This window comes from Calypte anna, chromosome 11, assembly GCF_003957555.1.
Source record: "Calypte anna isolate BGI_N300 chromosome 11, bCalAnn1_v1.p, whole genome shotgun sequence".
NCBI lineage: Eukaryota > Metazoa > Chordata > Aves > Apodiformes > Trochilidae > Calypte > Calypte anna.
This window is the reverse complement of record NC_044257.1, coordinates 5,148,935-5,173,795: the sequence shown is the minus strand read 5'-3', so window position 1 is coordinate 5,173,795 and position 24,861 is coordinate 5,148,935. Positions and strand designations below refer to the sequence as shown.

At 37.1% G+C, this 24,861-nt stretch overlaps 1 protein-coding gene across 3 annotated transcripts in view; it reads left to right on the top strand.

Annotated features, from left to right (window-relative positions):
• The window catches only part of CHD9 (chromodomain helicase DNA binding protein 9), a 74,073-nt gene extending 51,909 nt beyond the window's left edge, over positions 1-22,164 (top strand). For all 3 annotated transcript variants that reach the window (XM_030457447.1, XM_030457448.1, XM_030457449.1), the window contains 21 exons: positions 497-676; positions 1,797-1,907; positions 2,534-2,730; positions 3,458-3,657; positions 4,149-4,308; positions 5,212-5,301; positions 5,724-5,827; positions 5,950-6,067; positions 6,787-6,844; positions 7,164-7,206; positions 7,352-7,571; positions 7,703-7,905; positions 8,364-9,272; positions 11,178-11,341; positions 12,266-12,538; positions 13,350-13,518; positions 14,454-14,593; positions 15,077-15,298; positions 16,028-16,156; positions 18,090-18,194; positions 18,713-22,164. In XM_030457447.1, coding sequence (XP_030313307.1) covers positions 497-676; positions 1,797-1,907; positions 2,534-2,730; positions 3,458-3,657; positions 4,149-4,308; positions 5,212-5,301; positions 5,724-5,827; positions 5,950-6,067; positions 6,787-6,844; positions 7,164-7,206; positions 7,352-7,571; positions 7,703-7,905; positions 8,364-9,272; positions 11,178-11,341; positions 12,266-12,538; positions 13,350-13,518; positions 14,454-14,593; positions 15,077-15,298; positions 16,028-16,156; positions 18,090-18,194; positions 18,713-19,573 — 4,656 coding nt within the window. In that variant the 3' untranslated portion in view covers positions 19,574-22,164. The remainder of the gene's footprint in view (positions 1-496; positions 677-1,796; positions 1,908-2,533; positions 2,731-3,457; positions 3,658-4,148; positions 4,309-5,211; positions 5,302-5,723; positions 5,828-5,949; positions 6,068-6,786; positions 6,845-7,163; positions 7,207-7,351; positions 7,572-7,702; positions 7,906-8,363; positions 9,273-11,177; positions 11,342-12,265; positions 12,539-13,349; positions 13,519-14,453; positions 14,594-15,076; positions 15,299-16,027; positions 16,157-18,089; positions 18,195-18,712) is intronic.
• The last annotated feature ends 2,697 nt before the right edge of the window (positions 22,165-24,861 follow it).

The window sequence follows — 24,861 nt, the reverse complement described above, 5'->3', positions numbered from 1 at the left end:
TGGGTTTCTTTGAGTCTCAGCTGTGTTTTCTAATGTGGACTAACATTGAAGTTGACATAATTTTAAATTTAGTTAGTTACTTAGATAAACTCTTCACTGTTTCTTGCTTCTGAAGGTCTGAGGTAAATAATGTCAAAGGAGAAGTGTGTCCTTTTGTTTCCTTATGTCTTTCAATATTAATATAATGTGTTACTTTAGGATGAGTTTTAAATAAAGTATTAACAGGTAATTTTTTAAGACTTATGTTCATTGTGGTGTTGAGAATAACCAAACTCCCAAAAGTTTTATATACTTGTAAAAAAGCATACTGTAACCACATAACAGATTATTGCAACTGTCAACTAGAATTTCTCTTAGGTGTTAATGATCTAGATTTTCAGTTCATAAATTATAAGGCACAATTTAGGTTGCATAAACATAGCAAATGGAAAGAGAAATACAGAAGACTTCAGGGTATTTTTTTCTAGACTGTCTAACACCAATTTTATTTGCTCAGATCCAACAACTCTCCAAAAAAGAAATCGAAGATTTACTTCGAAGAGGTGCATATGGTGCCATTATGGATGAAGAAGATGAAGGCTCAAAATTCTGTGAGGAAGACATTGACCAAATTTTGCAGCGTCGTACTAAAACTATCACCATTGAATCAGAAGGAAGAGGCTCCACTTTTGCCAAGGTGCAGCAGTAGCAAGTTGTCCTTTGGCAATATACAACTGTGAAAATAATTAGATGTTGTAAAGCTGATACTTTATTTTGAAGAGGGGAAAATTATTTATATACATATGACAGTAATTAATAGATGTAAAATTATCAGGCTTATTTTAAAGATGCATATGCATAGGATATAGTTTGAACCCTGAGCTTTTTTGGTAAGAGTTTGAAAAGAAATGTAAGTAGTATCATAAAATATTTGGGGATAAAGAATATGTATGTAACCATATGCATATATGTATAGGGGAGGAGGCTGAGTCTCAAGATTTTAGGAGTAATAGTGTAGAGTAAAATTTGGACTCCTTCATTTCTTAAGTTTGCAGATACCAATCTTCACAAATACATATTCAGGTAAATTGAAAAAGACATAATAATAATAGTAAAACAACTTTCATTACCCCCCTTTAAAAGGAAAACTTCTAAAAATATGAGGGTATATTTATTATTTATTAATACCCATTAATTTAGTCTTTCTTACATCTTGCTGATTGTGGCTTAATAAGACATAGAATTCCAAAGAAGAGAGAGGAAACCAATTAGGGAACAGTATCATCATTGTCTTTATCAGAAGAGTTACAAATTTTTCTATGTACTTAGTCTTTTCCCAAAAGCAGTGTATCAGAATTTTTAAAATGCCTTCTGAAATTAAGCTTATTCCATGTTCTCAAGCTTTGATTGTTGGTGGTTTAAACACTCCTTTGAAATTGCCCTCAAGCGAGTACTTCTGCATGCAGTGAAATCCCCAAATGCTGATAAGCCTCTTCAAAAGATTCTATTTTCTTCCATTCAAGTAATTTAGATTCAGACTTAAGAGCAGAAGAATCTTGCTGCTAAATGTTCTTCTCTCCTGATGGTGTATAAAAGTTCATTAGGTTTTTCTGATACATTATGGATCTGATTTTAATAAATTATGAGGGAGGAGAAGATTTGAGTTGCTTTGCACTTAAAGTAACTTCTACAGTCCTGACAGCTGCTTAGGAGATTCTGATGAAATAAAATGCTGCAGTCTTCATAGCACTGAAGCATTCATACTCTACAAACGTCTGATGTACAGTGTTGCCAAGATTCACCTTTCTTGATTACAGGCAAGCTTTGTTGCATCTGGAAACAGGACTGATATATCCCTGGATGATCCCAATTTCTGGCAAAAATGGGCCAAAAAAGCAGAAATAGATATAGATGCTATCAGTGGTAGAGTAAGTACTTCTCTTATTTTAATGCATGTTTTTTTTTAAGTATGTGCTTGCTGTTGTGTTCTGAAATAGGTTTAGAGTTTCTTGTGCTTTTTTTTATTTCAGAAAACCTGATTTACTGTGTGGATTGGTTTTCTCACAGTTAATCAGCCTGCTGATGGCTTTAGTGTTTCCTGCTCTCTGCTGTTCCAAAAGTGTTTGGGCATCTTTGATTTTTGTTAAAGATCTGGAAGTGATTGAAAGTGTGATTGTCCAGATCACCCTAATTCTCTGCAAATCCTGCAAAATAGGTGACCTAGGAGTGCTACCAGTTTTATAATCTGCAGGTAGTGTTCCATGCCATGTGGTCAGTTCTGAAAAGGTTTCATTGCCCCTTTTACTGAAACAGCAGTGTGGTCTGTCTAAGTATTCAGCTCATATGAGGCTTTAGGTATTGTTTATAACTAATGTACTGGAATCATGGTGTGATTTGGTAGCCTTAAATACCACAAGATTATTTTCTTTATTTGTATTTACAAAACACACCTTAATGAAGTCAGATGGAAATTGTTGTTTCTGAGCTGGAGCCACCTACTTCAGGAAGACTCATCCATCTGTTTCTCTGACAACATGTGTTTAAAATTTTGCAGAACAGCCTCGTTATTGATACCCCAAGAATTAGGAAGCAAACTCGACCCTTTAGTGCTACAAAAGATGAATTGGCTGAGTTGTCTGAAGTGGAGAGTGAGGGTGATGAGAAACCAAAACTTCGCCGGCCTTGTGACCGCTCCAGTGGATATGGAAGAACAGAGTGCTTTCGGGTGGAAAAAAACTTACTGGTCTATGGGTATTGTATACATCCTTCTTAATTCTAGGGAGTTTTAGTAAAAACTGTGCTTTTTCCATGTACTAAGTTGTGTTTATTGAATAACTTCTAGCTGTATTGACAACAACTGGGTATATGTATATTTTACTTATAATGCAATTTTATGTCAATTCATCATGCACCCTGTATAAATCTTTCTGACAGTGTGCAGTAGAAATACTAGAAAAAATCTTTCTTGAAACAAGATTGACATTTAGCATGGGCACTACAGTAGTCTTTCTAAAAATCATTACATACTTACATGAGTAAGTGCTGCAGGCAGGCTTGCAGCTCTGTAAATAAATATCTGAAATAAAGACTTAATGTTCATAATTTCAGAACATGTTGCACTTCTGTGAGATGCAAGTGGGAACTGGAAATTTAGGGTTTTTTAAGCATATTTATGTCAGATACGTTGATTTGGAAATAAAATCTTAGGTTTTCTCACACCCATCTTACAAGGTAAATGAGTGTGTTTGCTCGTCAGTATGAGTTCCTGTCAGTCTGGTGTCTTAGAAACCTAAAAAAGTTACGTATATTTTTTTGTAAACAGGGGTGTTTTAATGCACAGGTTGCTTCATGTTTTCAGTCAGTAACTTAAGGTGAATCAAAAAAATTGAGGAAGCTAAGTATTTTCCAGAGAAATGCCCTTTTGTAATAAATATCTTCAGACTACTGAAGTGCTGATCTGTGTTTCATTTTCAACTAGGTGGGGTCGATGGAGAGAAATTCTGTCACATGGTCGCTTCAAGAGACAGCTGAATGAGCAGGATGTGGAGATCATTTGCCGAGCTCTGTTAGCCTATTGTCTTGTTCACTACAGAGGGGATGAGAAAATTAAGAGTTTTATATGGGATCTCATTACCCCAACAGAAGATGGGCAGACACGGGAATTACAGAATCATCTTGGTAAGGACTTAGGTGTTGTGCAGTTAAATAGTTTCCTGTAGTGATGTCTGTGGAACTGGGATAAAAACAGCTGACAGTTCTCTATGAATACATCCTGTTTGAAATAAGTGGAATATATTTTGGGCATGCAATTCAGTCTGTGGGAAAAGTAGTGTAATTTCTGCTTTGCTTTGTAGTTGATGGCTTACCCAAATGGATTCTTTTACTCTATTAAAGCTTTCCTTTCTTTTCAGTTCATAACCTATTCTGTATCACAGTAAGTGAAAGCATACCCTGCTTTCTTTCCCTCTGTCTTGTTTTGTTCTGATAAAATGTACTCCAGAGGTGCTCTAAGGGACCTAAGAGAAAAAACTGGTATCCAGAGGTGATGCTAGTATTTTTTCTGCATTGTAGATCACAATACTGATACAGGATATAGGAACCATAAGTATCATGGGGATATACACCTGCCTGCCTGTTGCTATTACTGTATTATCTTCTGAATCATACAGGCTTATCTGCACCTGTCCCTAGAGGAAGAAAAGGAAAAAAAGTGAAGACTCAGGCTAGCACTTTTGATATACACAAAGCAGAATGGCTCCGAAAATACAATCCAGAACATCTGTTGCAAGATGAAGGATACAAAAAGCACATAAAACATCATTGCAACAAGTAAGCAGTTGCTGAAGTCTGAATATCTTTTGATAAAGAATGTAAAAGATTACCTGTATTTTTGTAATCCCTTATTGTCTCAGAAGTTCTAATGGTGTTAGCTTGACTAGTATTAATAGATTGCAGTGTAGTAGGAGGTTAACTGGGTATTTAACAATTAAAATAAATGCTACAATTTTTATAGAAACTCTATGTAGTGCCTATAAAGAAGATGGCATCTTGCTTAGCATGTCTGGGGAGCCTTGTGGCAGCCAAAGGACTGACAAGTTTGGGAGTGCTTAGCAAATGAAATGAAAGCCATAAAGTCATTGCACTTAATGTTACATGCTGTCTACCTGACCTAGTGTCTGGGCTTCAGAGAATCTACTCAGCTTCTATCTCGTTGATAGCTCAGTCATAGCCATGAATGAGCTTTTTGTAGATCAATCTTTTATTCTCGAAATTTGTTCTGAAAATTTCATTCAGCTTTAGTCAGGAATTGAGATAAAACATGGGTAAGCTATTGGGATCTTGCATCAAAGAAATAAGGCATGAAAAGGTGATGTGAAAGGTGTTTATTGTCAGACCATACAATTCTTTCTAAGGGATTCTTCTAAGTAGGAAATGCAAAATAATAGTTTGTACTTAGCAGTACTTTATGAAGCATGAAAGGAGTCTCCTGCTGTCCTTGGTATTTCTCTAGGATTTGAAAGAATCTTTACTATTAAATGATCTGTAAAAGGGATCACAATAAAAAGTGTTAGGTGACCTGAACTGGAGCTTGTCTCCTCTTACAACTCAAGTAAGCATGTTTCAGGAAAATAAGCTGAAAGCTTTGTGATACTACAAAAGAGAAAACAAAACCACCCCCAACTTCTGAAAGCTTTTACAGTGCTAATATTTGTATATCTTTTCTTTGTTTAGAGTTTTGCTTCGAGTAAGAATGCTGTATTACCTAAAGCAAGAAGTCATTGGCAGTGAAATCCAAAGGGTGTTTGATGGAGTTGATGCCAGGTGAACTATAGAGATGTTTTTTGCTTGTTTTAAGTGCAAACTATCATATGAAAATCGAGATATCTTCCTAGATCTGAATAAGAAATTTTAAGCCCAAATATTTGTAACCTTAGGATGTGAGGAAAAAGTTTTCATTTACTCTTGGTTTACACTTTGTATTGAAATTGACATGAGGGAGGTGCTGGTTCCTATTTATGCATCTAGCTATCTAGAATAAATTCATTTAAGTAGAATAAAACTGAAGAAGTGAGTGAAAGATGGAGTACTATAGCTTATGTTCTAATTGGAAGGTTTTTCCTGTGCCCTCATGCATACTTTTGCATGCACTTTTTAAAAAAAAATCCCCAAAAGTATAAATGTATGAAAGGGAAATAAAAATCCAGTATTGATAATGTTGGTGTGCTGTTGGTGATTCTTTTTAGTGAAATTGATGTTTGGATCCCTGAGCCAGATCACTCTGAAGTTCCTGCTGAGTGGTGGGATGCAGATGCTGATAAATCCCTTCTAATTGGAGTTTTTAAACATGGTGAGTAATACAAATGACTACATGTGTATTTCCCTGCCCTTCATTGTAAACACTCTGCACTCAGGGGTCTTTTTTAAACTTACTCTGAAAGTTGAATTTATGTCTCTTCTTTTTTCTTCTAGGTTATGAAAAATACAACACTATAAGAGCAGACCCAGCACTGTGCTTCTTGGAACGGGTTGGCAAGCCAGATGAAAAGGCAGTTGCTGCTGAACAGAGAGCAAATGATTTTATGGATGGGTATGAGCACTTAAAAGTGGGACTGAATGTTTTGGGGACTTAAAGTCAATGAGGCTGATTTTATGCGTTGTACTTTCTTCTCTTCTTATCTGGTTTTATACTAGTTTGGTGTAATTTTTGTGAAAGATACGACTTGGACTTCCACAGAATGAAAAAGAGCTAGGAACAGTATAACAGAGCCATTGAAGTCTGGGATTTCAGTTAAAGGAAAAATGCAGCATCATGCAGTTAACAAGGACTCTATCTTGTTTTGCTGCATCAGAAATATTACTTAGACACTGAAGTGCAAAAGCTTTCAGAGTACTGCCATCCTATTTAACTTGATTTTAGGTCAGTGGGTTTGGTGAATTAGTCTTGTGTAGCTAACCAGTGACCCTGGTGGGTCAGTTAGAGTTAATCACTGAGAAAAGCTTATTCATGGCTTCATCTGTGAGGTTAGCAGATGTGGTCATAGAAAATACCTTTGAGTAAGACAGTGAATGGGGGGTTGGGAGAGGCAGGATTCAAGCTAAAACTGCCATGAGATGTGTTCCTTGTTTCAAACAGAAAATTAAACACATTCTATTTGCCTAAATTTCAATTAATTTTGCTTAATATTAGGAAGATACCTAGATAGGAAGATTGGTGAACTATAGAAATGTTTTTCACTTGTTTTAAGTGTAAACTATCAAGTGAAAATTAATATTTTTATAAGTTCTTTTGTGTTGAAATTTTAACAGGGATGTAGAAGATCCGGAATATAAGCCAACACCAGCAATGTTTAAGGATGACATAGAGGTATAGTGTGCACCTATTAATAGTTCATTTTTACAGATTTTGAATATAATACTTCCACCTCTTCATTGAGGAAATTACTACATTTTTATATATTTCTTTAAGTGGATACAATTTACTCTGTATTTCTGCAGCTTTGTGTGTAGAAAATGGGAGGTAATTGTAGTATAATTTTGTTATATGCCTTGTTAGTTATTTGTCCAAAATCTATTTTACTCTTATTCTTCGTCATATCTGTAAATTGTCTACAAGTTGTATGTTTAACCTAAATCTCTGGAGGGGGCTGTGTTTTGAATTTTGCTTCACTTTTGTTTTTCTGCAGGATGATGTTTCATCCCCAGGTGATCTTGTGATAGCAGATGGAGGTAAATGCATAAAGCTTCAAATCTGGACCCTGTTTTGAATTAGTTCTCCTGATTTTTGGCAAAAAAGTATTTAAATTGCCTAGCGTAGACCCATAAACGCCAGCAGTGACTGACTTCTGTTTTTCCTGGGACTGTTTTGATACAGATGGACAAATGATGGAAGGAGACAAAGTCTACTGGCCCACTCAGTCTGCCTTAACAACACGGCTTCGACGCCTGATAACTGCTTATCAACGAACAAGTAAGAACAGGCAAGCCCAGCAGATCCAGCCAGCATTCCCAATACAAACTAATATGATGCAGCCTCCATATGAAGAAGCTGCTCTAAATCCCAAGATGGCTGCTAAGATTGAAAGACAGCAAAGGTATGGGCAGCACGCAAAGAGGCATTTCTAATACATCCTTACATTAAAAATACTGAAGAATGAATAGTTCCTAGCTGTGTAAAATAGTGAAGAACAGGACTAATTTCCAACCTTCTTTCTTGCTGCTCCAGATGGACAAGAAGAGAAGAAGCTGACTTTTACCGAGTTGTGTCCACATTTGGAGTGGTGTTTGATCCTGAGAGGGGACGATTTGATTGGACCAAATTTAGAGCAATGGCTCGGCTCCATAAGAAAACAGATGAGAGCCTGGAGAAATACTTGTATGCATTCATGTCCATGTGCAGGAGGGTCTGTCGTCTCCCTTCAAAAGAAGGTGAGTGTAGGTTTTTTTTACTTTAATTACTTTTACTTTAATTTTTTACTTTAATTGCCACTGCCTATCTTACTTTGCAAAGAAGAATCTTCTATACGTGGAGAGTGACAGAGCATTGGAGCAGTCTGTCTCGAATAGTAGAGTCTCTGTTTCTGGGGTACTTAAAACCTGCTTGGACACCATCCTGTGCAACCTGCTCTAGGTGAACCTGCTTTAGCAGAGCGGTTGGACTAGATGATCTCCAGAGGTCCCTTCCAACCCCTGCCATTCTGTGATCTTAGAGTTTTTTCTTCCATACATTCAAAACCAAAAATGGGGCAAAAGGAAACGAGAGAAGATGTTACATAAATTTGAAGCCTTATATGGTATTAACTGATTAAAAGCATCTGCTTGTAGTGTACTGATTTGCACTGAGGTTGCTTTACCATATTCTAATATTTGTTTAATTTTTAATACAGAACTGGTAGACCCAAACATTTTTATCCAGCCAATCACAGAGGAGCGTGCTTCTCGGACATTGTATCGCATTGAACTCCTAAGGAAAGTGCGAGAACAGGCTCTCAGACACCCACAGCTGTTTGAGCGACTAAAACTATGCCAGCCAAACCCAGACTTACCAATCTGGTGGGAGTGTGGAACTCATGACAGGGATTTACTTATTGGAGCTGCTAAACACGGAGTTAGCAGGACAGATTATCATATTCTTCGTGATCCTGAACTCTCATTTATGTCTGCGCAGAGGAGCTATAATCAAAATAAAGTGGCACTCTCAAGGACTTCTACTCCACTCCTGCATCAGTACCAGATGGCATTATCTGCTTCTCCTCTTACACCTCAGTCGAGATTGTCAGATGCTAAAGTGAATGCTTTTGAGGATGCAAAAGCTAAAAATGAAAATCTGAAAGAGGACCCTCAGTCTTCCGAAGATGAATCGATGTCCACAGAGGAGACACAGACAATAATGAAATCTGAACCTCTTAGTCCAAAAAATGGCACAGCGATGCAAAATACAGACCACAAACCTAGTGTGAAGACTGAACCAGACAGGCGCATGGTGGCAGCAAGGACAGAGCCTTTAACTCCAAACCCAGCTTCCAAAAAACAGAGAGTCAGCAAAAGGGGGTCTGACTCTAGCTCTGACTCAGACTCTGATTCAGATAGATCATCCTGTTCTTCCAGGTCATCATCGTCATCCTCTTCGTCTTCCTCATCTTGTTCACACTCTCGATCAGGCTCTAGCTCTTCATCATCATCATCTTGTTCTTCAGCATCTTCTTCCTCCTCCTCATCATCCTCATCATCATCATCGTCGTCATCATCATCATCTGAAGAGAGTGACAGTGATGAAGAGGAGGTGCAAAAACGTGGTATGTGTAGTCCTATTTCTGCAGTATAACTTGTAAACTGAACAAGGTTATTCCTAATGCAACAGTGACTTTTAAAGGATATTAAATTGCATGGAAGTAAACTTAAACATATTTGCTTAATTCTTCAAGTGACTTGTAAGAATTGTAAGGGATACAAGCATTTTCTTTGCGTCATATCAGTGTCTTGGATGAGGTAGTAAGGTTTACTGATTCTCTAAGCAAGCTTACTATGAATGTGGTTCATGGGTGGGAGGAGAGTTGAAGGATTCATGTTTTCTGCAAATATACCTTGTGTATGTCTTGCTTACCAGTGAGTGCTTCTTTTACAACATAAATTCAGATATTCTTTTGTTTACCCTTTCGGTGTTTTCCACTCTTGCTCACCTGTCTTTGCAGCTTCCTCATTGTGCTTTCATGAGACATGCAAGATTCCTCCTGAACAAGCTATAGTGCAATGTAAGCTGCTTTTTCTTGTAAACTGGAGGTGGCCAAGCAGTGTGCTTGCACTGAAAATTTTCAGACACTTAAACACCTACAGAGCACAGGCCCAAGTGAAACAGAGACACTTCTAAAAGCTTCACAGTAGCAGCTAAAACCTCTTATCAGTGAAGTGATGTAAAATTTTTAATACACACCAACCCATCATTACATTCCTTATTTTGATACTGTCGAGTGTCCTTTACTCTTGCCTTATTGAAACTCAGAATGTGAAAAGAGTTTTCTACTGTGTGATCACAAATCATAGAGAAAAATGTAAGAGAATGAAATTAGGCAGTGGGATTACAGCATAAGTATGACTTTTTTTTTCCCCAGTACCTTGGGAGGAAAAAGGTACTGCATAGGTGGCTGCTGTGGTCTCTGGAAATGACAAATGGAAGCCATAGCATTAATTCACTGGCAGGATGATAATTGGGCAAATAATAGGCTTAAGATATTGCTGTTTGTGGCAGTGGAAGGACATGTTTGGAGGAAATAGTTGTATGCAAACATTAAAACAGTGAGGAAAAAAGAAATGCTTGTGTAACATAACTGTCTAGGTCTAGATGGTGGATACTATAACATGTGCTACAAGTCCAAATATTAGGGTTCCTTTCTGCCAGCTCAATCTGTTTAGGCAAGTAATTGTGCCATCTTGTAATTTAGTCAGCCTTTGTTTTTGTGGCTATTTTGCAATAAGTTGGTGTTGTAAAGATCGTTAATTCTGGAATCCTGTTAACTTCATTTTAAGCCCAGGTTTTAATTTAATTATGTTGTACAGTGATTGTAGATCTTTGGCACACTTTCATATGTAAAACATCTTTTCAGGGAGAGCTAAATTGTTTTGGGTAACTTGATACATAGCTGCTGTTAAGGAAAATTTGAGTTCTGTAGAACTGCCCCTCAGTCCTCCTACTCATTGTTCAGCTGATGTATTATTTACATTTCCAGGCCTCAATTTTTTTTGGTTTCAGACTGATTCCCCATGTGATAGTGGATGGAGGCAAAAGTAAAGTACTAAGGAGTGAGGGCATTAAAACAGGGCATTTTTTTTCAGGTAGCATCCCAATAGATTTCACATGTTCGGACACATTTTATATCAGTTTAATTCTATATTTTAGTGCATATTGCCTTACAAAGGAAATACATTAAAACTGACTGTGTGTCAGGTTACTCTGAAGCATGTCTGTTCTCAAATACCTAAATGTTTTAACATGTTAAGGTCTTAATGTTAACAGGAATATGTGTAGAATTTACATGGCTGGAAAAAGATCATCAGCCATCCTGAAAAATCGGACAGAGTAATTCTTCAGTTTAATTTCATGAAATTTCTCTGATCGTTGTTTTGCATGTTTTCTTCACATGAACCTCTTACAATGAGGGTTCAACTTCTTTACAGTGTCAAATGATATTGTTGGTTTTATTTAGCAGAAGGAACTCCACATATAAAAGCATATGATGAGGAGAGTGTAGCCTCTCTGAGCACAACACAAGATGAGACACAGGACAGTTTCCAGATGAACAATGGGACACCAAATTCCACTTATCTCCTGCAAGGTGGATACATGCTGGCTGCATCCTACTGGCCAAAGGCAAGTTTATAATACTGCTTTAAAAACCCAGATTGTAGGAGAAGGTGGGCTGTGACATTAGTATTCAATTGAACATATTAAAACAGTACCACTGAGTTGTGGTGAGATCTAGAGGGGCACACCAAATGGAATTTTGTTTATTGTAAATTATAGTAAAACTGTGAGGAGGAATTCTATACATCAGTTACATAGCTGTATCTATAAGGGACAATGTTTCATGTAGGAAACAGTTATCAAGGAAGCACAGTTAAGATAATACATCGGGTATTTGGCTGATTTTAAGTCAGTGGTAGGAATTTAGAGTAATCCTAAAGAACGTAAGAAATTACACATAGCAAGAAATAAGTTCAGCCTAAGTATTAAAACAAAATTGCTTAATTGCAAGCATTGGGACACCTGGTGATTTCTGGACTTAACTGAATTTACTGGGACTTGATATCTATGTATCAGGCAGGTGCATGAAGCCAAATCTGTGTGTTTAAAAATGTGAACGAGAAGTGATATGGTCTCAAAACCTAAGATGAAATATTGATAAAAGTTTGTAGTTTTAATTTTCTAAATACTGTTTTCTAAGTAGGCTGTGGTGCTGCCCATAGGTTCAGAGCCTACTATCAGTGATTCAAAGCCAGACCCATAAATACTGCTTTGGTAGTTACTGCATCTTTCCTTTAAAAATCAGAGATAATTTTCAAGGCCCCCAGATCCTGTGTCGATCAGATTCCTTGTTTTCTTATAGGTGGTGAAATTTAGTGGTGGCTTTCACAAACTTTTGCAGGGAATCTGCACTACTCCAGGAATTTAGAAATCTAGGTCCAAGTTAACAACTTTGTCAGTTCCCTTCTTTTTGGAATTAGAAGGGAATGTATAAATATGTACGACACTGGCAAACCTTCCTCTTACAAGAACATTTTCTCTGTTTTTTAGGATCGAGTTATGATTAATCGACTTGATAGTATTTGTCAGACAGTGTTGAAAGGTAAATGGCCTTCAGCAAGAAGGAGCTACGACAGCAACACGGTGGCATCTTTCTACACAACCAAACTCCTGGATAGCCCAGGTGCAGCTGCAGATTACAGTGAGCCCAGTGCACCAACACCTCCTCTTGCAGGTGTTAAAGAAGAATATGATCAATCACCACAGATGTCAAAGGTGAAGAAGCATGTACGAGAAAAGGAGTTTACAGTGAAAATCAATGACGTATGTTTATTTTTATTGCCCTAGGACCTGATTGCGATTGCGGTGTGCGGCATGCTTAACCTGCAAGTGGCTGCCTGCTCTCACTCTCACTTCCTTCACACACTTGTTTGTGGGTATTTGGGTCTGCTGCTTCTGGGCACTAAGTGTTTGGTTTTGGGGTTTGGTTTGCCTTGGATTTTTTTTTGTTTGTTTCTGTTAAAAAAATTGCATAAGCCACTGGAAGAAATCATTGTTACTTCTCTTTCTGAATTGAAGTTTTGCCATTCTGATGCTTCCACAGACAGCCTGTTCTATGCTGTTTCCAAGAAGTCTACTTAGTGTAAAAAGATATTTCTGTCTGGCTGAACATCACAGCATGTCCCATCCAGTAAGAACATTATTATTCCATGACCTTCTGGAGGGTCACAAGTGAATTTCCCAGTTGAAATGCAGGCAATAATCTTCAAACATTTTTCTTACCTATAGTCTGAGAGCTGTTGGTAGCACATAAAATCTATGAAAATTTGCTTTTGGAATTGGGCTTGGCATTTCTTTAATGCTCTCTCTAGGTAGAGAGCTAGACAGCTGGTTAATGTCTGCATTTTTCAGTTAAAATAGTAGATGCTTTAAAATTTCTATTCACAGAAGCAATACCACTAAATTTCTGTTCAGATTATTTTACATGGAAGAGAAGCAAGACTTGTTTTAAGGTCTAATACAATGTTTATTCTTCCTCAACCCTTCTGGAGTAACTGTTTGTGAGCATCCTGATTATGAAGTAGTCATTTCTGCTTCAGAAGAGACTCTTCTAACCCTGGGATTTATTTAACAGGAAGGTGGTTTGAAATTGACTTTTCAGAAGCAGGGACTGTCTCAGAAAAGGCCATTTGAAAGTGAGGAAGGTGCTCTGGGACAGCAGCAATACCTGGCTCGGCTGCGTGAACTCCAGAATGCTTCAGAAACAAGCCTTGTCACCTTCCCCAAGTCACTTCCTGAATCAGGTACATAAAATGTCAGAGGGCATAGGAGTTAGTAATTAATCTCATCTTCCAGGTTCTCCTGTTGATCTCCATGTATAAGCAGCAGAGACAGATGTTTGCAGTGACATTTGTTTCTGAACTGGAGGCATTCTCCTCAGAGTGTCAGGGAAACTGGGGCATGAGGTTGAAGCACATGAATACTCTCTCCCAGCAGTTACTGTAGCCTTCATTTATTAGAAGGATGCCTTATGAGCACCCTCACAAGAAGAATTTAATAGTTGTCAAGTGGATCACTCTACACTGACAGCATTTAGTTTAAATAGCAACTTACTGTGGCTAGTTTTTAAGTAGAGATGAAGAGTTCCAGATCTGTGCCTGTGTTAACTTGCACTCTTCATATTTTTTCCTGTGTTTCATGTAAAGAAACAGTGGAGGACAATAGTTTGGCCTGTAGCCAAAGAATTGCAGCTTGTTTTCATTTAAAAAATAGTAGGAGGCTTACACAGACAAATAAAAGAGAGCCTAAAGTGACCAGTTCAAATTTGGATTAAAATATATTAAATTATTAGAATTGGGTGCATGATTTGGGGCAGCTTCTGATTAAATTACTGTAACTCATTGAGATAGCATACATCTGCAGATGAGAACATTTCCTTTAAAAAAATAATACTTTTCACTTGTGGTTTCTCGTTAACATACCATTAGGGACTGCTTGTGAACATTCATTTAGGGACATCTCCTTGTAAAGTAATAGAGAAATTTCTTAGAGTGGCTTTTCAGAGCCTGATATTAAGTGTTCTAAACAGCTGTAAAGCAATTGGCAATTTCTGTTACATGCAGAAGTTATATGCACTTGCACAATTTGAAGAAATTTTATCTCCTTTTTTCATTCAGACACAGTTCTTAGTATAAACAGGTCAAGCATCTGACACTAATTTTATTGCATCATTAATTAGGTACTTCCAGTCACTTAACAGCCAGTGCCAATGGAGTCATAGTTGACAGTCAGCCTGTAGTCAAAAAGAGAAGAGGAAGAAGGAAGAATGTGGAGGGAGTTGATGTCCTCTTTATAAATAGAAATAAGCAGCCTAATCATGTAAGTAAACTTGATTTTAAATCCATAAACGAGCTCCATATTATTGTTAATCCCTTAACTGAGCATAACCAGCTGTCAAGATACAACAAAACTTAATTACTCAAAACTGTGGAGTTGTTTCTATTATTATTTTTCCTGAATTTGTTCAGTAACACCTTACGACTACACAATGAGAGTTTTAGTAATTACTAAACATATTCAATATTGATAAATATTTTTAAAAAGCAAGCTCAATTCTACTTTTGACAAATAACAATGTATTATTAAAAACTTGATCTCTGACCTAACAACACTTCGTGACGTTCTCTCCTGTAACATCTGTTCCAGGACCTGATTGTACAGAGACTTAAAGGAGCTGTATTTATGGCATGAGTGTGTGCATAATAATCTGCAGGACTTTGATCTTTATTCTGTCATACATGGAGTAATTGCCATGAATTGTTTTCTATGGAAAGCTTAGTGAAATATTTCTAATTTCTGCAGGTTAATCCAGGTATTAACTCCTGTCAAGCTGCTGCAGGAATAAACCCAGCACTCACTTACACTCAGTCCCAAGGCATGCTTGATGCAGAGAGTCCAGTTCCTGTTATTAACCTAAAAGATGGAACAAGGCTTGCAGGTGATGATGCCCCCAAAAGAAAAGATTTAGAAAGATGGCTTAAAGAACATCCTGGATATGTTGAAGATTCAGGAGCCTGTATTCCTGTGAGTATTCCTTTGACCTCTGCTGTAGCTAAGTGGTAAAAATATTTTTCATAAAGAATACCTGAATTTGTAGTCTGTATTACATGGAGTTATTCTTTCTCTATTCTTCCATATTGTTAAGAGAAGGAAAAGATTTGTTTATATAACTTGAGGTCCACAAGCCTTCGTTTTCTCTTAACAGATGTAATTGCCAAGAAAAGCAGTGCCAAACAAAGACATTTGATGTTTGTCTAATTTCACCTAGTACTGGAAAAAACAGAGATAAGAAAACTCTACCATGCTCATTAGGTATTTTATACCTACATTACAGTGCTATGGTAGTGATGTTTGTGTGGTACAATGTTCTCATTTTACCTCTGAATGGGAGTTTTGTTTATGCTGAATAGAATGTAAAGAAATCATATTGATAATGTCTGGAATAGCATCCTTATTTCTCCAACAAGATGTTACAGTACAAAATAGTAACACATGCCTAACAGTGAAGGCCCTGTTGAAAATGGGAAAACTATTAAAGCAAATGCAGAGAGGCATCAGAAAGAATTTAGTGCTGTCTACTGGGCTGCTTAGGATATGATTGTGATTAGAAAATTAGTATTGTAACTAAAATAGTTCTGAAATAGAAGATGACTTCAAATCAATGTCTGACTCAAGAGAATTCACAGATCATCCTACACTTTTCAAAACAGTTATATCAGAAAGATAACTGGCTTTTTAATTCCTTTGTGACAGAGGATGCAGCTGCACGATGGGAGACCCAAACAAAAAAGACACCGCTGTCGAAACCCTAATAAACTGGATGTGAATAGTCTGACTGGTGAAGAACGTGTTCAGCTCATAAACAGAAGAAATGCAAGAAAGGTAATAGATATCACTGTTCCAGTTCTGATGTTACCCAGATGAAAAATTGACTGAAATGAAAAACTCCACGCTTGCTAAAATGCTGCGTACAAATAAATGAGCAGGTTTGGGCTTAAGGTTTTGGCAGAGAGCAAGGAAGTCTGTGATGATTTTCTAGATAGTTTTGCAACTCTAGAAATATCTAAGATATGGCTAGAAACTTAACTTGTGGTTAGTATTCAGATGGAAGAGAACACTGTGATATTTATGCCCTTGACTAATAAAGTGGTGTGGCCATTGAAATATCTGTTGTTCTGATCAAAGTAGTGACATTCTCTCAAGTTCTGAATTGTGATCTATCTTCTCATTACTACTTCTTACATCATTAAAATTGTATTGGTCGTGCATCCTACATAGAAATTTGTCCATTGGAATTGTTGATATACTGAGTCCTGGGTTATTTTTGCTGTTTGCTTTTTTCAGTTGTATCTGGCAGTGGACCTTTAAGGTTCACCAGGATATATCTGTTGTAAATCATATTGCTATGTTAAACAGTAGAGTAACTGTTTAACAGTTGCTTGTATAAAGGTCTCAATAGTGGAAGATGGAGACCAGGTCTTAAATTCAAGTTTTTGGATGGCTGATTAAAGTGTAGGAAAGGCATAATGCATCTGAAAATGCTAAAAGGCAAAAAAAGAAACATGCAGAACAACATCACTGTTTTTTGAACTACTTTGAACAGATGAGTGAGATGTCAGTGTAGTACCAGAGCAGATGACCAGTGTCAAATGCAGGGAGCATTTTCTCTTGTGGTAGTGCTGGCTTTTCTTTGTTACACAGAGCAGTTGCAAGGGATGCAGGAATATTTTTTTTATTCTGCATTATTAAGGTCATAAGCATCTGTAGAGGAGAGTGTGGCAGGATTTGGGAGTCTAATCTTTTGAAGGCACTGAGACAGCAGTTCTAAAAAGGAACCTGTATGGCTGCTACTCTTTGAAAAAACAGACCCTTGTCTGCTCTACAGGGAGCTGTGCCCTGAGGAATCTTTTGCAAGATGATGATCAAGGAGTTAGATGTTTAATCTGTGCTTGATGTAAAAGCCTGTGTTTTCATGATGGCTTTTTTCTCTTAACAAATTTCTGCACTGTTGAGACTGTTTTCTTACTTTGTAACCTCATTTTTCCCCCCATTTATGTCCTGTCCCCCAGCTTCTCTGCATCTCCAAACTTATTTTTGTCTCATTTTTTTAGTACAGTTGTACATTAGTAACAGGGTTGAGAGGACTAAAAGTAGCCTAAAAAATGTGAGTTTAAGCTGCAGTTCATAGAGAAAGTTGAGTAGAAACTGGAGTTTTTTCCTTTTTTCTTCTTCTCTATCTGAAATATACTTCTGATGAACTTGCAAGGTTACTTTTCTGCTGATACGGTTTTATTAGGATGTGCTAGCTAGCAATCTTTTTCTTGGCCTTTTTTGCATTAAAAAATAAAAGGAATAATTCCATAAGAGAAGCAAAGTCTCTGAATGGAAGTATTTTTAGGAGTTGGCTGATCAGAAGAACTGGACTGAATTTGATGAGTAAAGAAGTTTAATAAGACTGAAGTTCCCAACCTTCTTAGACCACTGCTGTTCTCTGTTTATGTGGTTACTCTTCTGTTCTTTGCATGTTGAAATAAACTTGGATGCTAAACATGATTAGCAATGTCAAATATTTAAGTTTCAAAGTATGAGTTTAACAGATTAATTTAATTTAATACTTTGACTTTATTAGATACAGAAAAAGAGTATCTTGCAGGCACCACCAGGGACCAGTGGAAAGCTGTATCATACTCATTGGTCATTTAAAGTCAGACTGTGTTTTGCTTTAAGTAAAAGGCAAAAATTAAACAGTGTCAGGTATGAATATTGCCCTTATCAAATGAGAAGTATTTCCTGACTTGTATCTTCTGATTTTTAGGTGGGAGGTGCATTTGCTCCCCCTCTGAAAGATTTGTGCAGGTTCTTGAAAGAAAATCCAGAGTATGGAGTGGCTCCTGAATGGGGAGAAGTTGTAAAACAATCTGTGAGTATTTGCAGAATAAAATAAGTGTGATGTGAAATGTGTCTTCAAAACAAGCAAGGCAAAAAGGGGAAAAAAAAAAAAAGACATGCCAAAAAGCTTGCTTTTGGTATCTGCTATTATATTTCATGTGGAATGTGAATCAATTTTAGCTTTTTTCTTCTCAGCTCAGCTCCCTAAACTGTTCTGCTGGCAGAGCTGTGAGCAGGAGGAAGGGAGGGACAGTGGCTCAAAGTGCCAAGGCAGTGATTAGGTTTAGGGTGCTGTAATACTGCAACTTTTTCCTTGCCTAAGGGTAGCCTTGAAGGATTTTAGGAGAATTGCCCCCAGCATAGTTTCCTAGAGTTACAGTTCGGAAAAGAAGTAATTTCAAATATTTTTTTTCCTATTACTGTACAGTTGGGGGTTTTTGGTTGGGTTTTTTGTTTTGTTTTGGGTTTTTTGTTTGTTTTTTGTTGGTCTTTTACTTTTCCATCTTGAAGCTCTCAAAATATTAAAGACACCCCATGTGCCTCTTGCAGGGGTTTCTTCCAGAAGCAATGTTTGACCGTATTCTGACTGGACCTGTTGTGCGGGAAGAAGTGAGCCGGAGAGGAAGGCGCCCCAAAAGTGAGATTGCCAAGGCAACAGCAGCTGCAGCAGCTGCCACGGCTGCCAGTGTATCAGTGAACCCTCTCCTAGCTAATGGATTGCTTCCAGGGGTGGATCTGCCCAGCCTTCAGGCCTTACAACAAAACCTGCAAAACCTGCAGTCGCTGCAGGTGACGGCGGGGTTAATGGGAATGCCAGCTGGTTTAACTGGAGGAGAAGCGAAGAACGTGGCTGCCATGTTCCCCATGCTGCTGTCAGGGATGGCTGGATTACCAAACTTGCTGGGCATAGGAGGACTTCTGACAAAGTCTACAGAATCTGTTTCAGAGGAAAAAAAGGGAAGTGATTCAAAGGAGGCAGATACAAAGAAAGAAAGGACAGAAGACCAAAATACGGATACTGGTGGTGAAAACTCGGTTTCAAGTTCTCCCTCAACATCTTCTGCTGCTGCAGCTGCCAATCCTCTCTCTCTTAACCCATTACTTTTGTCCAACATACTTTACCCAGGGATGCTTCTCACTCCAGGCCTTAATCTTCATATCCCAGCTTTGTCTCAGTCCAATATTTTTGATGTACAGAACAGTGAAAACAATGACACAGGCTCAGCCAAGCCCACAGAAGAAAAAGAGGAAAATTCTAGGGTTAGAGATCAGGAGGACAAAGGGGGAACAGAGCCAAGCTCTCACAATGAAAACAGCACAGATGAGGGTTCAGAGAAAGCAGATGCTTCATCTGGATCTGATAGTACATCGTCTTCATCTGAGGATTCAGATTCTAGTGATGAAGACTGATCCCAGACTCTGCACTTAAATTATAAACTGATTTTGAATTTATTCTTTAATTATTTCATTGTAAATAACCCAGTGTTGAGTGCATCAATGATTTACTGACCGAACATTTCAGTATTTGTTTAGAAGTGCAAACTGCTTTCAGAGACGTTTTGCATGTAATATTTCTTGAAGTTCATAAGTTTCTGAACTTGTATGTACTATCAAATACACCATGGTGTAAAATTACAACAAAAGGCATTATAATTTTGTTGGGGGGTTAATTTTATGAAAATAATGCTCAAGTAAGAGCTGTATATTTAATATATTTGCAGTGAACACAGAATACTTTATGCATATTATTGATTTAATTTGAATATAGTTTTACAGCCTCCTTGACACTTATAATTTACAGATCAAAACTCAGCAATAATTTGGGCAGCTAATGAATGTCATGAAAGCTGTAGAATCTACATCACCATCCATTGCTTTAATTACATGAAAATGCTCTAGTGTTGTGATGCACTGCTGTTTCCAATTCAGGTACAAGTGTGTTTAAAAAGATTTTTTTCCCAATCAGCCAATTAAACTGGCTACCTGTTACCTCAGCTGAGTTAGTTTAGGAAGTTTACATTGGTTTCTATTACTTGTTTTCAGGTTTTGTTTTGTTTTCTAAAGACATCCTGTATATCATGTTAAAATATGAGTTACCTGAGATTTGACTGTTGGGGTTTTTTTTCCCCCTTACTACAACTGTTAGACAGCAGTAAGGGGGAATAAAAGCAGAAACTGTCTTACCTCATGCTACTTGGCACCATATAGATCTATTTAGTTTACACCTTGCAAAGTTTTGGGCTCCCTCTGCAGAATTAAAAGTCCCAAAATGAGGAGTAGTTTCCCCAAGACTCAGAAGAGGCAAACTGTCATAAAGTGCCACTGAAAAGACCTTTCAACACTGCATACTTCATGTAAAAAGTGTTTGTTTGCTTTGTTTGTGTAGATTTCTATTTGTGTTTTATGTCATAAAACCTCCTGGAGTTACCAGTTAAGAGTGGTAAATAAAGTATAGATAGTTTTGAACTCTTTTCGAGTTTAAACTTCTCTGCAGATTTAAATCTGACTAAATATTAAATATTACCCCAAATCGTTATTGGGATATCACTTCATATATTATGCTGAGTTACCTACTAAAGGAAAAAGCACTTTGAATACTAAGGAAGACAAATTGTTCCTAAAAACAACAATAGCAGGGCATAAGGCATCTGTTTAAGTTCAAGTCCTTAGAACCCTTTACTATATAAAATCTGTCTGATATTTGATGTGTGATATGTTTCCTCCTTCTTCTTAAGCTGCTATTACTCTGACACACTCAAGGCCCACATTCACATTTACAGAAGTTCTGAACTGACTGGGACTTCAGTTGACCTTGGTTACATCGTTTTCAGTCCAAGAATAGGCAAGTGTTAAGAGAAGATAGATACAGGTACTCGTAGAAGTCATGGGAAAAGCTTTACAAAGGGATAAATTTAAAAAGAAAAAACAAAAGCTGTATATTTTGATATAGTTCTGTTGCTTGCTTGTACAGTAAAACAACTGTGTTGTTTTTTATCAAGAACTTTACCAATGAAATATAGGTTTCTATGTGCAAAATAACTAGCCCCATGATTAGAAGCAGTATTACATGTAATTACACAATTAGACAAGTACCATTTGGGTTGTGCTGGTTACATACTTTCCAAAAAAGTCTTCTGAATTTTGGCCCTTCATGCAGTGTCTTAGCAATAGTGAAAATTGAAAACTGCCAAGAGAAGGGGGTAGCAATTCTTCATCGTGGAAAAAAACCCCACAGTATTTCATATTTAATATTTTGCCCTTTGTAATATAGCACTTTTATTTAACTAGGATGCATCTATGAAATAGCCAAAGTTTTACAAACAGTTATTAGCTTAGTTTGCTGATGGAGTATGTCAACAACACCATCACTTCCCACCCTTACCCCACAAAACAATCCTAAATTTTGTGGCTAAAACCTAATTTATATCAGATTTATGAAAGAAAATATTTTCCTAATTATGGTCAAGTGAGTTTGGTTTCCATTCTAGTGATACTTTCTATGTAATAAGGCAATTACAGTTTCAAGTAATGAAGGCTGGTGTAGACTTGAACATAATATATTTGGTTTATTTATAATCAGTTTGGACCAGAAGGGGAAAAAATGTCCCACTGTCAGCTAAACTATATGCAAATACGGTTGTATAAAGTTAAGGGTTATAAGGAAACCTCAGTAGAATTACACTAATACTGAAGTTAAAATTAAAAAGGATATCCAAGGTGATGATAAAGTGTGTGTTGGTAGTTACTAAAAGAACCTTAGCTGTTATTGCCTTGTATTTCTATCCCTTGTTTCAGGCTTCATGATCCAAGTCTTAGTCCAGGGTTTTTTTGGACATTTGCAATATTTGCCAGTTGTGTTCTGTGTAGTCTGAATTTGCTTTCTGTAGTTGAACAAGCGTCTTAAAAAGTCATTTGTAATTTATTGAATTACTTTCTATGATGTTCTATAGAGCAAATGGAAGTTTAATTATTTTTTATTAAACATATTCTTTGACTACCTATGATGTCGGCCTCAATATGTGAAAATAATGCTGTCTGTGCAGGGATTAAATGTTCAACTTTCAGCAGCAGAAGTTTCAGTTACAGGCTCTAAAACAAATTATTCTTAAGACCCTAAAAAATATTCAAGCCAAGGATGTAACACATTCCACACACCACCCTCAAGACCATGCTTTATTGTTGTATAATGTTTCTGGGAATCAATTTCCTGTAATTCTGTTGCAGTGCAAACAAAACAAGCTGTTGTTCCAGCCCTTCAGTAGCTGCAGTTACAAAGCAGTATACATTGTAGATTCTGGTCCAAAAGTTGACATAATGAGAAATAATGATGAAGTTCATCTTCCAGGGTAAGCACGTTGGCAGCAGAGTACCTTTTGAATTGTTCTTCAGGCTCTGCACTACTTTCTACCTGTTTACTCAATCCTGTGATCATGTACACTGCACTCACTGCTGCTGTTTTTCATGTATTTAATGCAGGGCACAGAAGTTTCTCCAGAGTGTGAGCTGGCCGTTACCTCCTTGGTTTAAAGTGTCACTGCTTGAAGGATGCAGCAATGGCTTCAGTCTGAGTCTTGTCTTCAGATCATGATCATCCTTTCCAAGCTGCTGTACACAGGTGATAAAAATGCACATGAGTATGAGCTCTGTTCTCATGTTTATCCCTTCATTTTTGTATTTTGAAGTCCCATAGAATGCCTACTGCTAGCTTTTAAATTTACTTTTAGGTTTGTTAGAAAACGGGCACAAATTTTAAAAAAGAAAAAGAAAAAACTAAGAAAAATCATGACTTGTTATTTTATGGTCCAGTCCTCTTAGTTGTAACTTAAAATACAACTGGATTTCCTGTTCAAGGGAACTTTTTCAAAGAAACAGATAATTTGGGCGGAGTAGTGGTGTTCAGTTTGTTGTACTCCTTTTGAACTTCTTTGGTACAGTATCTAGGTATGATGATTGTGATATTAACAAGATTACAAAGCAAAGTCCTGTCTTGTTATATTTTCCCTAGAGTAAATTATTTCTGTCATGTTATTTAGTAAAATATTTTTCATTTATTGCTCCTTCAACAGCACTGATACACCATCAAAATCAATACTCATTTCTTTGTGCCTGCATTTAAGGTGCAGTGAGGGTAAAGTGTGCCTGGTGTTACATGGTTAATGTAAAGGAATCTGCAGTTAGATCAAGTTATTTGTGAGGTGAAGGTTACTCGTGTTTAGTTGTGAAAACAGTTCCTGATGACAAGAGAAATCAACACAGCAAGCTGTGTCAGTGTCATGTGGGGTTTACACTGCTGTAGTGGACCAGTACTTAAAGTCTTGTATCTGTACATTGCTGTGAATTCAGGGTTGTGCTGCTATCTACAGAGGAAAATAATTACACTAGGGCAGCTGTGGGAGTTTACAAAATAACTCTCTTGTCTTATCTAAACAGCCCTAATGTTTTACAGACAGGCAGTATGATTTCCTTGTCACTTTTAGAGGAAAAGGAAATAAAGATAATAACCTTTCCATAACTAAACAGCAAGAAAACCTTGATCATTTTATTTTAAGTAACACGTAAATGTTAAAAGATACAGCAAGGACTTGTGATGGTTAACTGCTGACACAGTTTCAGTTAACATTTCCCTGAGGAGAACTCTTCCTTTAGGAGAAAACCTGGCTTTTAGCAATTAAATCCAGCTGAGATAGGGCTTTGAAAATATTGACAGAATACACAGGGGGAGGATGGTAAAATGCTTTGTATTAAGCAGTGTCTGTAAATGACATCCTTTATTATTGTCCTAAGTTCCAGCCTGCTGGAAATACTGACATTTTGGGTTTTGTATTTCAGTTTTTAACACATCATTTTAATACTTTGCACTGGGAAATAAAGAAGGAAAATTTTCCACAAAATAGGGTGGGCTGGGGTTATGAAATGGAGAAGTACACACAGTAAGTATCTCAGTTCAGAACAGTTATGACCCAAAAACACTTTGAGCTCAGTTTCTTTTTAAAAATACCCAAGCAACCTTGCATTGATCTCAAACTCCAGCATTTCTCTACTGAAAAAAACCAGAAGTTTTCAAACTAGGCATAGTAAGATTTATTTTTTTTGTAACACTGCCTCCTTTTAAGCTCTTACAAAAGCAGGGAGGGGAAATGCCATCTCAAACCCTGCCATAAAGTGAATCTGAAAATGAAAACTTTGCTCTCCTGCCTCTCTGGGATGGTCAGGGACAGGATTAGCAGTTGTCAGGGGCCCAGGCAGAGAGGAGGCACATGGATTCCCTGTGAAATGTTCTGCATTGGTGGTGACACGAGTGGCTGTGGCCTACTCTTACAGCACTGTTAGATGTAAAGGGCATTCAGTAGTGGGAATGATTCAAGCAATTAACATGCCAGATAATTATGTATCTGTGTTGTTATTCATGTTGAACATTGCTGTTTGCAGGGGTGGAAAAGATTGTGGTGTGTCTACTGTGTCTAAGTTGTTTCTTACCAAATGTTGTTTTCAGGTGACCATTAAATGAAAAATTATCTTTATTTAAAGTATTCTACATGAGAGCAGTCAGGTTAAACCATTTAATTACAACATTTGGATGCATAAAACGAAAGGGAAGAATGCAGCCACAGCCTAATAACTTTACCTTTAACAAAGGTTTTATTTATATTTTAATACTGTGGGTTTGCTTTTTTGTCCAGAGGATTTTAAAAAGAGTA